Source organism: Pteropus vampyrus, unplaced genomic scaffold, assembly GCF_000151845.1.
Source record: "Pteropus vampyrus isolate Shadow unplaced genomic scaffold, Pvam_2.0 Scaffold361, whole genome shotgun sequence".
Classification (NCBI taxonomy): domain Eukaryota; kingdom Metazoa; phylum Chordata; class Mammalia; order Chiroptera; family Pteropodidae; genus Pteropus; species Pteropus vampyrus.
Genome location: NW_011889142.1, coordinates 62,058 through 74,865, shown reverse-complemented (window position 1 = coordinate 74,865; position 12,808 = coordinate 62,058). Strand labels below are relative to the sequence as shown.

General features: G+C 42.8%; 1 protein-coding gene and 1 pseudogene across 1 annotated transcript; both read left to right on the top strand.

Annotated features, from left to right (window-relative positions):
• The first annotated feature begins 2,360 nt into the window (after window positions 1–2,360).
• PBDC1 (polysaccharide biosynthesis domain containing 1) lies at window positions 2,361–6,193 on the top strand. Its single transcript, XM_011379498.2, has 6 exons — window positions 2,361–2,507; window positions 2,594–2,659; window positions 3,909–3,968; window positions 4,470–4,610; window positions 5,324–5,435; window positions 5,770–6,193. The coding sequence occupies exons 1-6, from the start codon at window positions 2,478–2,480 to the stop codon at window positions 5,973–5,975; spliced, it is 615 nt and encodes a 204-aa protein (XP_011377800.1). The 5' UTR covers window positions 2,361–2,477; the 3' UTR covers window positions 5,976–6,193.
• Window positions 6,194–12,350: 6,157 nt separating this feature from the next.
• LOC111731317 lies at window positions 12,351–12,469 on the top strand (annotated as a pseudogene).
• The last annotated feature ends 339 nt before the right edge of the window (window positions 12,470–12,808 follow it).

The window sequence follows — 12,808 nt, the reverse complement described above, 5'->3', positions numbered from 1 at the left end:
TGTAACTCCCCGTAGCCCATAGCAACTCCTGCAGTCTGGAACCATCCGAGGACAAATCAACCAAGCAGCCCATGTCAACTGTAACAGCACGAATATAAAAGCAAAGTGGCCCCTGAGCTCGGGGCCCAGATCTTCAGAGCGCTAGCTCTTCTGGGACCGCCGGTGTAATAATCCTGAGTTCTCCAGCTCTCCGAGTGCTGCTTGGTTTCTCGCCGGTCTTGTTTCACATTTCTGCAGCAGGATTATCCATCTTAAATTCAGACCTCTGGATTACATACGGACTGCTACCATTGCAAAATCATGTCCTCTGGTGTTAGCGGTTCCCTGAAAATGTCCCTCTATCTCCTTGTTAGGTTGCTTTTCCCTCTCATCTGAGCTACTATGCTGGACTTCTCAAGACATTCTTCTCAAGACCGGACTTTAACACATTTCCTTTTGCTCTTAGCTGCCCTCTTGTGCTTCACAGAGAAAACGTAAAGCATCTGGAGGGAGCATCTCAATTTCCTGTTTTGGCTGCCTGTCTTCATTCAGTTTTTCTGGAGATTCACCTAGCTCACCCTCCAGGACAAAATTTTATATAAGACCAACTCCTCAGAACATTTAACTCTCTGTAAATCTAAAATAATAATTTTAAAAGTCCGTGAGGTTCTTCAAAAAATTAAAAGTTAATCACCACATGAACCAGCAACCCCACTTCTGCGTATAAGTCCAAAAGAATTGAAAGCAGGATCTTGAAGTGATATCTGCACACCCAAGTTCATAGCCATATTATTTACAATTGCCAAAAGGTGAAAGCAGCCTAAATGTTCATGAAAGAATGAATGGATGAGCAAAATGTAATATATCTATATTTACTTAAAAAAGGGAAATACTGTCAAATGGCAACAACATGGATGAACCTCGAGCACATTATACTAAGTGAAATGAGCCAGTCACAGAAGGCCAAATACTACATGATTCTACTTACTTAAGATATCTAAAGTAGTCAAATTCATGGAACTAGAAAGTAGTATGGTGGTTGCCAGGGGCTAGGGGGAGGGGAAATGGGGCATTGTCGCTTAACGCGTGCAGAGTTTCAGTTTTGCAAGATAAAAAAGTCATGGAGGTGTGTTGCACAGCAATGTGGATACATTTAACACTATTGAACTGTATACTTTAAATGGTTAAGATAGTACGTTTTTAAGGTATGTGTATTTTACCAGAATTTTAAAAAGTCCTTGGACCTTATGTGTCTTTTTAGCTTCAACTCTTTGGCAGAATTTTCAATGGTAATTGTCATCTCTCCTTTAACTCCCACTTGCTTCTCAACCCACTGCCATCCAAAATGTACACTTAACGTTCTTTCAAAACTGCTCTTGTTAAGGTTGTTGATGACCTTTCAATATTTGTGGGCTTAGCGCACTCAGTGCAGGTATTAGACACTGTTCGTCACTTCCTACTGGAAGTTCTCTTATCCTTTGGCTTCTGTGAGACTCAGTCTCCCTTGGTTCTTTGCTGATGTCCCACTGACAAATCTTTTTTTTTTTTTGCTTTTTTTTTTTTTTGCCATTTCATCTTCATAAATAGTTCTGTCCTTGGCCTACTGCTTTTTGTGTTTTTAGAGTTCTTCATAGTTTCCTTGGGACAACTCAATTAAACCTAAAGTATTAGCTGTCATATTTATATCTCTGATCAGGTCCTCCTCTGACTAGTCAATGCTGTCTGAATGTCCCTTAAGCTCTTCAAATTCAACTCCTCAAATTAAACTCGTGGTCCTTTTTCATCCCCAAATCTTATTGTGAATAGTGGGAGTCCTACTGGAATCCTAATTCTTCATTATCCTACAGATCCAATTGGTCGAAAAGTCCTATTGATTCTATTTACCTTATTAATTCTCAAACTTATCCAGTGCCTTCCAAGTTGGTCTTTCTGCCTACAATTTTGCCTTCCTCAAATTTGTCTTCGACATTTGTGTTTCAGCGATCTTAAAATTTAAGTGTGATAGTGAGGCTGTCCATTCAAAGACCTTCAGTAGCTTCCCACAGCTTTTAGGGTAAAGTCTTAACTCCCGAATATTCAACATACGAAGCCCTTTCAATCTCCCCAAAGCATAGATTGCTACGTTCTTTCAACAGCTGTGTGGCGCCTGCACAAATGGAGGGTGTGAATTCAATTCTCTGCCTGGCACTCAGTGCAGTGGGGATGAGAACGCTGCATTATTTGGACTCCGGTTTTTCACATGATCCTCACTCATACTACCGAGCATCCATTTCTCTCCGAGGCCTCGAGCAGCCCAGACGACGTAGCAACGCAACACCTTGAAGTTCGCATCGGGCGGGTGGGGAGGGGCGGGGCCTTCCGCCTCCGGGCGAGGGAGCGTGTGCGCAGGCGCAGGCGCCGGGAGCCACTCTTGCCAGGTCCTCCCTTTCCAACAAGTACGGAAGGAACTTCCATAAAGTCATTTCCGGGAAGCGGGGTCGCGCTTTGTTCGCTGCAATATGGAGGCGAGTGGCGGAGCCGATGAGGCGGTGAGACCCTGTTCCGTGGTCGGGTGAATGGGAAGATCGAGCCGGGTCTGGCCTTGAACTCTCCCCCAAACTTTTTTCCTTCCCAGGTTTCCGGGGAATTGGTGTCGGTGGCTCACGCTCTTTCTCTCCCCGCCGAGTCTTATGGCAACGATGTGAGTATGACTCATCCGCAGCCCCCGTTCACCCCGCTAGCCCGCGATTTCTGCAGGGCCGGCCACGGAGTCGTAACCCTGCCCCGATATCTTCTGTGGACGCTCTGCACGCCCTCCAGAAACCACGCCTTTCCATTCTCATCTCTTGGCTCCACAAACGCAGGACTAATGTCCGTAGAATTACCTCACTAGCATCGCTGCCCTCTGGAATCCCCTGTGAAGCGTTTAAATATCTCTGCCCGGGGCGCAATCCATATCAATTAAATCAAATCAGAGTATCTGGGAGGTGAGACTCAGGAATCCGTGTTTTTAAAAGTCCCCGAGTGATTCCACCTTGCGGTAAAGTTGCAGTGGCTTACACTGTGTCTGCTTTACATTCTTCAGGAGAAACCACATGATATGTTTTGAGGTACGAGATACAGGGCCGTGAGGACAGTGGTAACGCTCAAGTAACTTGTGATGTGTTAGATGAATGAATGGCTCAGGGCATGAGACACAAAGCAGTTTAGCTGAAAAAGAAACCTCGGAGAACCCAGACAGTAGAGGAAGACTTCACTGACCTAGTGGATCTTGAACCGTATCCTCAAACTGTAGGTGGACGAAGTACACGAATTGGCAGGCAAGCAAAGGGCGTGAAGGTAAAAATGCAAATGGCTTCTTCTGGGGTCAGTGACAGACCCCTCCATATGAAGTGGGAGATCCCAACAGATAACCAGGGCTTTTATGTCCTTACCATCAACTGATAACTAAGATGGTGAGTGCTGGGTAACGCTTATTTATAAATTACCCTGCTTCATGATATGAAGCTTCTAAGTGTTATAGGATGGGGAATTTGCTGTTAGATAAACACGGATGATTATAACATGTCACGCTCTTCAAAGCGAAGAGTAATTTCACTTCCGTTTCGTTCTCTCAACAAGTCAGTCGTGTGCGTTTATTATTTCACTTCTACAATATTGAACCCAGTCTTGAGAAGGCCATTTACTGTTTTATTTAGTCCCTCACATTTTCACTAACTTTCGGAAAAATATGGCCAGTGGCTCATTCTGTTTGTTAGACTACAAAGATAGTTTCTTTTGTTTGTCATGAGAACAGAAGAATTAGTGTCCAAAGCCAGTAGTCCAGTTTTTATCCTTTGACAATAATGCCAAGTTTGGCAGCCCTCCTGAGCATCCGCAGACTGCCCTAATTTGTTCTCTGGTAGCAAGGCTGGGAGATTGCTGACCAGGCATTCTTTACTCCTTCGTAGCCTGATATTGAGATGGCTTGGGCCATGAGAGCAATGCAGCACGCCGAAGTCTACTACAAGGTGAGTCGTCTGTCTTCGTTGTTAAGCGGGATTAAACATGTACTCGTACTGTGTGGTTTTCTGCTAATCATTATTCTCAGCACGTTAAACAGTGGTGTTTTGGAGATAATTTTTCTTGCTGTAAGATCTTTCCTTTAGAGGACAGGACTGTAGAAACGAATTCTGTTTTGACAATAAGGACTTGTGACTCTTTGCCTAGAGTTATGTTGCTAACTGACAAAAGGTTGCCTGGCATTTAATAAATGTTCCTCAACTGAATAAACGGTCCACAGAGGGCAATAACCAGGCAGGACTAGGGCCGAAAGTGTTTGAATTGGTGGAAGGGAATGTAGTATATTATGGCCCTTCACAACTATGCCACGATTCATCCACAACCTAGGCTGTCCATACCTTCTGATGAACTCTTCTGCCCTGAGACCCATAAGGGTTTTCTGGGGGTGGCAGAATAGAAGTGTAGTACATTGGAGACTAGCATTTATCTGTTGTCTTATTGTCTGGCAGCTGATTTCATCAGTTGACCCACAGTTCCTGAAACTTACCAAAGTGGATGACCAAATCTATTCTGAATTTCGGAAAAATTTTGAGAATCTCAAGATAGATGTATTGGACCCAGAAGAGCTCAAATCGGTATCAGCTAAAGAGGTAAGAAATTCCTCTCTTAAACATTGTCTAGCATCTGACCAACAGTTATTGATTGTGAACGCGTTTTTATACATTTAAATTCGGAAAGGGAGTTCAAGGAAAATATGTAAAGAACCACCGCTCTTATGTAGTTATCTAATAAGTTACGAATGTGTTTCTGGTTCATGGGTTTTTTATATTCATTGAATCTATTTTTCCTCCTTTTTGACTTTGACATTACATCTTTGAACACCCAGCCCTTTCAAGGGAGGAGGAATAAATTGACTTACGTGAGTAGCTTAACCAGAGCGTTTGGAGGGAAGACTGGCAAAGAGGGTACAGGGAGGTATTTGGATTCTCTGGATTTCAGTTGACAGTATCACAGGCCATGCCGTAACTACGTGAAAAACTTGCGTTTTGCATCGCTTACTTGACTGTCTTGTACTTTTACAGAGTGATAAAACTCTTTCAGTTGGAGAAAAAATTTCCCTAAGAGGAGGCCCTTGGCTTTTTAATTCTGTAGTCAAGGATTTAAGTATCTCCTCAGGTGAAAATCCTATCCGTACTGAGAAATACCAGTCTGTAAAACCACAGTAGAGAGCACAGAAACTCGCTGCGCTAGTCTCTTTCACTATGGTCCTTTTCCTCACTGGGGAAGTAGAAGCCACTCTGCTGGTTTGATTTCACCAGTCTGTGTCATCGGTCAGCTAAGGTCTCTCTTTTTGCCTTTATAGAAGTGGAGGCCATTCTGTTTGCAGTTTGATGGGGTTATAGAAGACTTCAACTATGGTACTTTGCTGCGACTGGATTGTTCTCAGGGCTACACTGAGGAAAACACAATCTTTGGTGAGTTTCTTGCCTCTGGAATTGGTTCTGTGTAAGATGAATGAGGAATCTGGTTTTCGTGATGCATCGGTGACATAGATAGATCACGTTACTGTTTCTTCAGTAACTGTGAGATAGTTAAGTATTTCAGCCTCATTTATTATAGGACTAGAATAACTGTGAGATAGTTAAGTATTTCAGCCTCATTTATTATAGGACTAGAATTTCACATGTCTGAAACTTAATGACTGTGCTGGAGTACTTTGCAAGTTAGCTCAGCTTTGTCAGTAGATTTCCTTTGGGTTTACAAAAGTCACTGTGACTAGGGCGGTAATCAGTTCTGTTCACCTTTCAGCCCCCAGGATACAATTTTTTGCCATTGAAATTGCTCGGAACAGGGAAGGCTATAACAAAGCAGTTTACGACAGTGTTCAGGACAAAGAAGACAAAGGGGCCGACAAAGGAGCCAACAATGGCGAAAAAGAGAAAAGCGACAAAGGAGAAGAGAAAGAGAAAAAAGCCAAGAATGGAGTCAATGAAAGCGACGAAATAGCTATGTAAGGTAGACAGGGGACAGCACTCTAGAAACTGTGACTCGGCGGAGTCTACAAGTACCATGATGTCACTTGCACAGAACCCTACGGTTAAAGGTATGCCCTGTGCAGTCGAAGGCCATCTTTCTAGCCTAATAATCAGGAGCTGTTCTGATTGTTCTCTTGTAGGAATTGGCTTAAAGGCTATTAGTGGAGTCATAGTGGATTGTTTCTTGTTATATTTTTTCTTGTTATTTTTTTTTCCACCAGTTACGTAAGAAATTTTGTAAATAAATTTCTTTTGGTTCTTATGACTGTCTATATCCGTGATTGACTTTGTTAAAGATATTCAAAATTATTTGACAGTTTAGTTTTTCCAGGTATAGAACCTCTTTGCCTTGTTTTATATAAAATGATTTATGCCTGTTTCTTAATGCTTGTCAGTCTTTGCTGTAGTGAAGGTCCTCACACCTGTTAAGTTATACATGCTTTTAGGATTAGAAGTCCTTACGTAACAATTGACACTTGCCATTGGAGTGGCCATAGCTCTCTGATTTTCTTTGATATACCTGGCAAAACATTTGATAAATACTCCGGGGATAACAGCAGCAGCCTACCCTGTCAGACCAGTGAATGCAGCCCAGTTCACACCAGAGGTGCAGGACACTGGGCCTGCTTCGGTGCCCGCTTCTGTTCCGGTAGCCTAGTCGTTACCCGAAAGCAAGCAGAAATGAACGGTTAAATGTACAGCCTGGTAGAGTAATTTCCCGTCTGTCAGCTACATTAACACAGAAACGAACATATTTTTCAATGATACTGTCAGACTCCAATTGATTTGATATGGACGGGGGTTTCCTTCTCATCTACTGACTTTAAAGAGTGCATGTTCCAGTTACCCTCACATATATGTAAAGGTTTGTGCCCATCCCCGTACATAGACTGACTGACCTTGATTGCTAAAACTAGAAGAAGCCGTCCTGTTTATAATGCCCTTAAAAGTCCAACCACAGAAAGATCATGCAAGAAAAGATTTACTAGAGCAGAGAAGGGAGAACATGAGGCTTTTTTCCCCTGGCGAACATAAGAGAAAAAGAAAAATTTAATTTCGTTGATGAGTTGTCCCCCAGCTGAAATAGACATGCACACACGTAGCAGCAACGATTGTGCACAAAGCAAATAGGTTTCTCCCCGAATTCTCTTTGGCCAATTCTGAAAAATATTTAAAACTTTCGTTAGAGTTTTCATTTTATAAAACTATGTTCTTAAACAGGTTGGAGAGTGTTAGATACTTCATACTAGGCCGATGTTTTAAAATTAAGAACTTCCTTTACTGTATTAACTTTCTTTAGTTTTGACATATCCTTAAATATCCACAAACATGTATCCATACACATAGCCTGAAACAAAACCAAAAAACCTGGCTTAATTACTTCTCCCTGATTTTACAGAGAAATTTGGACTGCTTTCAAACGAGAAGGCCCTGTCCAAGGACTAGGGCATAAAAGCCGGGGAAAAGGAGAGGATTAAGAACGCAATGTTAACGCCACACTGTAAAGCCGGGAATCCGAGGGCAGCATCCAAGGTTTAAGGGGGAAAAGTGGACAGAATTCTTCAGATGGCCACAAGCTCTCCACCCCCAGTATACATTCTCTGTATAATTCCTTCCTGTTGGTGCGGGTGAGACTTGTGAACATGAAGGGATTTCCTTTTCGTATTTAAGTTACTAACCATTTGGGGATTGTTGTAAGTGGGCCTGGCTTAATCAGGTGAGTTTTTTTTTAATTAATGTTTTCACCTTTATTCCCAAATCCGAGCTTCAAAAAAGGTACTATTTAAAACCTCTAAAATAATAGCAGTATTACTCTAATCATTTAGTCTAAATCTTACACTTGGTCCATTTCGTTCAGTCATAGAGTTGCTTCTAGTAGAACAAGTCCTGATGTTTTCGTGGGTATTCGGTGTACAATATTTAATAGAACAAAATGACCATTCCAGGCCATGGTATCTTAGAAGTGGCATGCGAGACCCAGTCCAAGGCAGGTGAGTTTTAAATGAGACAGGAAGCAGCAGCAGATGTTCTGTTGGCCCTGACTAAGCAAACAGCCATGTCATGAGAAAAGGGGGCATCAGTAGAAATACGGACTTGAAGGGGGCTGCTGTTGAGGGCTCAAAAGGAAGCAAGGAACAAGTTACTGGAAACTGGAAGGGATCCTATTAGTCGGTGGTAGCATAATTAGAGGCCAGGCAGTTTGAGATTTGAGCCCTTGCTCCGAATTACTTGGGAGGTGATAACAAGCCATGAAGCCAGGCTTGATATAGCATGTAAACGTCTATGATTTATTCAGAATTTGGTGCCATTCCAGTTATTTATGTCCATGACATCTTTTGGAGGCAGGGAAAGGGCACAGACTAATTGCATTTACAAAAGAAAAGGTCTCCCCTGGATCAGAAGCAACAGGGTTTGCTTGGGAGCATAACAGGTGAGCATGGGGCTGCCATAGGCCCTGGTGGCCCTGGTGACTCTGTGACCTGGGAGGAGCCACTGCAGCTTTGTTCGAGTTATAAGTAGATTTGGATGCTTTGGTCGGCTTCCCCCAAATTCTTTTGACAGGTGACCATGTTCACCTGCTTGCTCCGTGTGTGTCGCCCCGTCCCAGGCTGCGTACAGACTCTTCTCGCCTTGTTTGCCAGGCTGAGGAACAGAAAGTAGCCTTCGTTTTGAGGAGGGGAAGGTTAAATACACATTTATTTTTTACTGTGACCTGTCCAGGACCACATTTTACAAAATGCCTTGTTTCATTATTGTTTCTGGAAAGGAAAATTCTATTAAAATAGCTTTCATGTGAATATAGAATAGTTTTTTAAATTAGGGCTTATTTTGAAAAAAACTGAGTTTAATTCAAATGTATGCCAGTACCTTCCAAAGTAAGGTATTCAGAGACAGTTCTGATCAGATGGCTCAGAGAAAGTTCTGGCATATTCATATTGGAAGATTCTCTATTAAAGAATTTCTTTGACTTAAATCTAACCCAAACATGCGTTTTTATTATATAGTGTTAACAAGCTTAGTTGCAAACAAAATATTTAAGCTATTTGTTTTTTAAAAAATTAATGAAATACTTAAACAGTGAAAAAGAATATGTAGTAGTCAGTAATCTATAAAAAGGTAAAACATCAACACCAAATAAGGATCATTCCAGGAATTAAAGGCTGATTCAGTATCTAAGAATGAATGTAATTCACTACATTAAGAGACAGGAAAAACAGTAAGACCACCTCAAAAGATGCAGTAGAAGAACAGGACAAATTCAACACCCAATCATCCTGTGTACTCTCATTGTGATGGGAACAGAAGGGACCTTCCCTAATCTGGTCCAGTGAATCTCACAGACGCCCACAGGTAACAGCACACCGCGGTAAAAGACAGCTTCCTGCCGAGATCTGGCATGTGACAAAGACATCCTCTGTGGCCCAGGAGGGTGAGAGGACCAACAAAAGAACTCTCAGAGTGTGAGCTGGGGAGCGGTCAAGGAGTCCACCGTTCAGAGGACACACTGGTGTCCCAGTGATGGTGCAGTGTACATGCACGTGCATGACGTGCATGACGTCCCGGAAGACAAGGCCAATCAGAATCCTCCCCGGTGTAGGGCTGCCACGTGGGGCTGTCCCTGGCCGAGGAGTGGGCAGTAGGTCTAGACCCGCCCTGTCCTCTTGGGTCCTTTGACCTCTCAGCAAGGGGTAAGGTCACCTCCCCGGAGGTTCTGCTTCCTGGGTTCCTGCCCTTCTGAGTACCTGTGGGGGCTCTTATCATCTGGAGCTTGCAATTACCTGCTTCAGGTGAGTTACTGTGTGGTGGTTGTATCTTGGCCTTTCTATTCATATTGTTTTCTCATTTGGGGAGGGGATCATGTGTACTTTGCTATATTGATTTAAAGGATTTTTAAAAAAAGAGTCTACAGATTAATCCTTTATTGCCTCATTTATCTTGTGTGTACTTGTTTTCTAGTCCAGTTTTACTCATTTCATTTTATTTTCTAGTTCATTCTTGCTGATGCACAGTAATCATTTGATTTTTTTATATTGAAATTAATTTACTGATGGTTATTGTTTTGGGTTGCGGTGGATTCTTTATGTATATTAAAGTGTCATCCACATATAATAAGGATTTTATTATTTAAAAGTTGACCCTTATGTCTTTTCTCTCCTTTTTTCTTGCTTTATTGCCCTAAACATACCTTGGCATAGTACTGAATGAAAGTCGTAACAGTTGGCAGCCTCGTGTGACTCCGCCTCCCGGGAAAGAGCTTTCAATAGTTCTGGGTAATTAAGTCGTTCCGATGCCTAACAGTTGCATTTTATTACACGCTTTTTGAACATCCCGATTGATCATATGATTTTCTCGTATTTCTCTGATAGTGAAACGTTTTACATGGTTTCTTATTGGATTTCAACTGCCCTCACATGTTCTAGTATATTCCAGTTGGTATTGATCTATTCTGTTTTCCTACATGGATTAATTCACATAATATTTTGCTTAGAATATCTGTATCTCTGTTTATGCGAGCCATGCCCTGTACATTGCTTATTTTCTAATGTCTTCTTGAGATAATATTGTCAATGTAATGGTGGCCTCACTAAAGAAAGTGAAAAAAAAACTTTTTTTTTTCCACATAAGGACCACCTGGGGAATTTAGTTGTTTTTCTTATTTTTAATTGTTTATAATTGGCTTAAAGTTTTGCTTGTGGAAAGTTTTGTTTTTGTTGTTAATTGGTTTGACTTTTTAACAATTGACTCAATTTACTTAGTAGATGTATGAGTTTTCCTATTTCATGTTTTTTGTGTGTCAGTCTGGTACACTGGTTTTTTAAAAAATTTATTTACTTAAATTAGTTTCAAGTATTCAGTACATTGGTTAGACATCTATATAGTTCATAAAACTATTCCCCCAATTGCTCCCTCCCTCCCCTGGCCCTCCGCCCAGCCATCATATTACTGCTGACTGCGTTCCCTGTGCTGTGCTCCGCATCCCCATGACCACTATCAACTCCTAATTTGTACTTCTTTAACCCTTCACCCCATTCTCCCAGCCCCTCAATCCCCCTTCCGTCTGTCTGTCACCAAATTGTCCACTCTATTTGTGAGTCTGGTACACTGGTTTTTATAACAAGGTGAATTTCGACCTCTACTGTCTAGTCTTTAGTCCTAAGCATTTCACAAAAACCTCTAAGTATCTTGTTCAGGCCCAAGAGCTCTGTAGAGAACATCTCTTACGTGATTTCTGATGCTGGTCATTTGTGTTTCTTCTCTTAATCCTTTCCTTACACAGTTTTTCTGGTGGTTTATTAACTTTATTAATATTATTTCAAAAATAACGTCTAGCCTGCTTTGTTTCTGTTGTGTTTTTTCCTCTTTCACTGATTTTTGCTTTATTTCATCATGAAAAGTAATTCTCTGCTACCATCTTGTGGGCATATTGGGAATAACATCTTACTGTAGGTCGTCATAAAAATTTGTTTTCTGCCGTCATGTGCTTCGGCGTATTACGAGAGTGCATCTGATAAAAAGTCGTTGTTTGGTGACATTCGATGAGCTTTTTAGGATCACAGTTCATGGCACGAAAAGTTATTTCTGCTGTTCTTGAGTGCGTTTTGTGAATGAAACTCAAGGACAGGTCTTTGTGAAAAGTTTTCCTATGCCATCAGGAAAACAGATTTTCGGTTCTCATCTACTGTGTATCTTAGAATAACAGCGGAGTAATAAAGAGTTATTCGCTGCTGCCATCTGCTCAGCGTGTTGGATATAACACAGGAGAGCACATCTCGAAAAGTCATTTCTGCTACTATCTTATGTGCATTTAAAAAATGACTGCCCAGGGTAGCTCGTTATAATTTTTTTTCCTGCTGCCATTTTGTGTGAATCTTGGGAAGAACACAGCAGCGCATGTCTTGAAAAATTGTTTTCTGCTGCCATCTCGTGGGTATTGTGAAAATGCCAGTGTATTCATAAATTATTTTTCCTGCTGCAATCCTGTGGGCATTTTGAGAATAACAGAGTGTAGATGATCATAAAAATTAATTTTCTGCTGCCATCAAGTGTATATTTTATTAATAACACATGAGTGTTCATGAATATTCATTCTCTACTGCCATACGGTGGCCACATAGGATCTATGTCATCATAAAACTGTACACTCTATTGCCATCTGGTGGGCATTTTGGGAATGACACGGCGGTGCATCTCATGAACAGTTATTGCTGCTATCGTATGCATTTCAAAACAGCACCCCTGTGTATGTCAACATGAAAATTTATTTTCTGCTGCAGCGCAGGTGCAGGAGCAGACGTCTCCAGCGCCCGGGAGGCCGGGCTCGAGCTCTGGAGGCGGCAGGCGACAGCCTCTCCCGTCTAAGGCCATAGCAACCTGAACGCGCGCGATCTCATCTGGTCTCGGAAGCTAAGCAGGGTCGGGCCTGCTTAGTACTCGCATGGGAGACCGCCTGCGAACACCGGGTGCTGTAGGCTTCTGCCACCCCCACCTTTGCGGCCTTCAAGCCAGGGTGCCCCTGCATGCCTCCGGGCCCTGCTCGCTCGCTCGCGTCCCGGGCAGGCGACCGAGCGCGAGGGCTGCAGGAACGTCCTTGCGTCCCGCGCCACCACCGGGTTCCACCTGCTCTCCCGCAGCCAGCCCTGGGCCGTTACCTCCCTCCGCTCCGGGCCCTTCCCTTCCTGGGCTCCGCGGGGCCGAGCCCCAAGGACCGCCGTCTGTGACACACGCTGGGAGTGCGCACGCAATCCCCGCGACGCGGGACCGGCCACCGTCACCCGCCCCGCCGCACGCGAGGCCTCAAGTCTCGCGCCGCA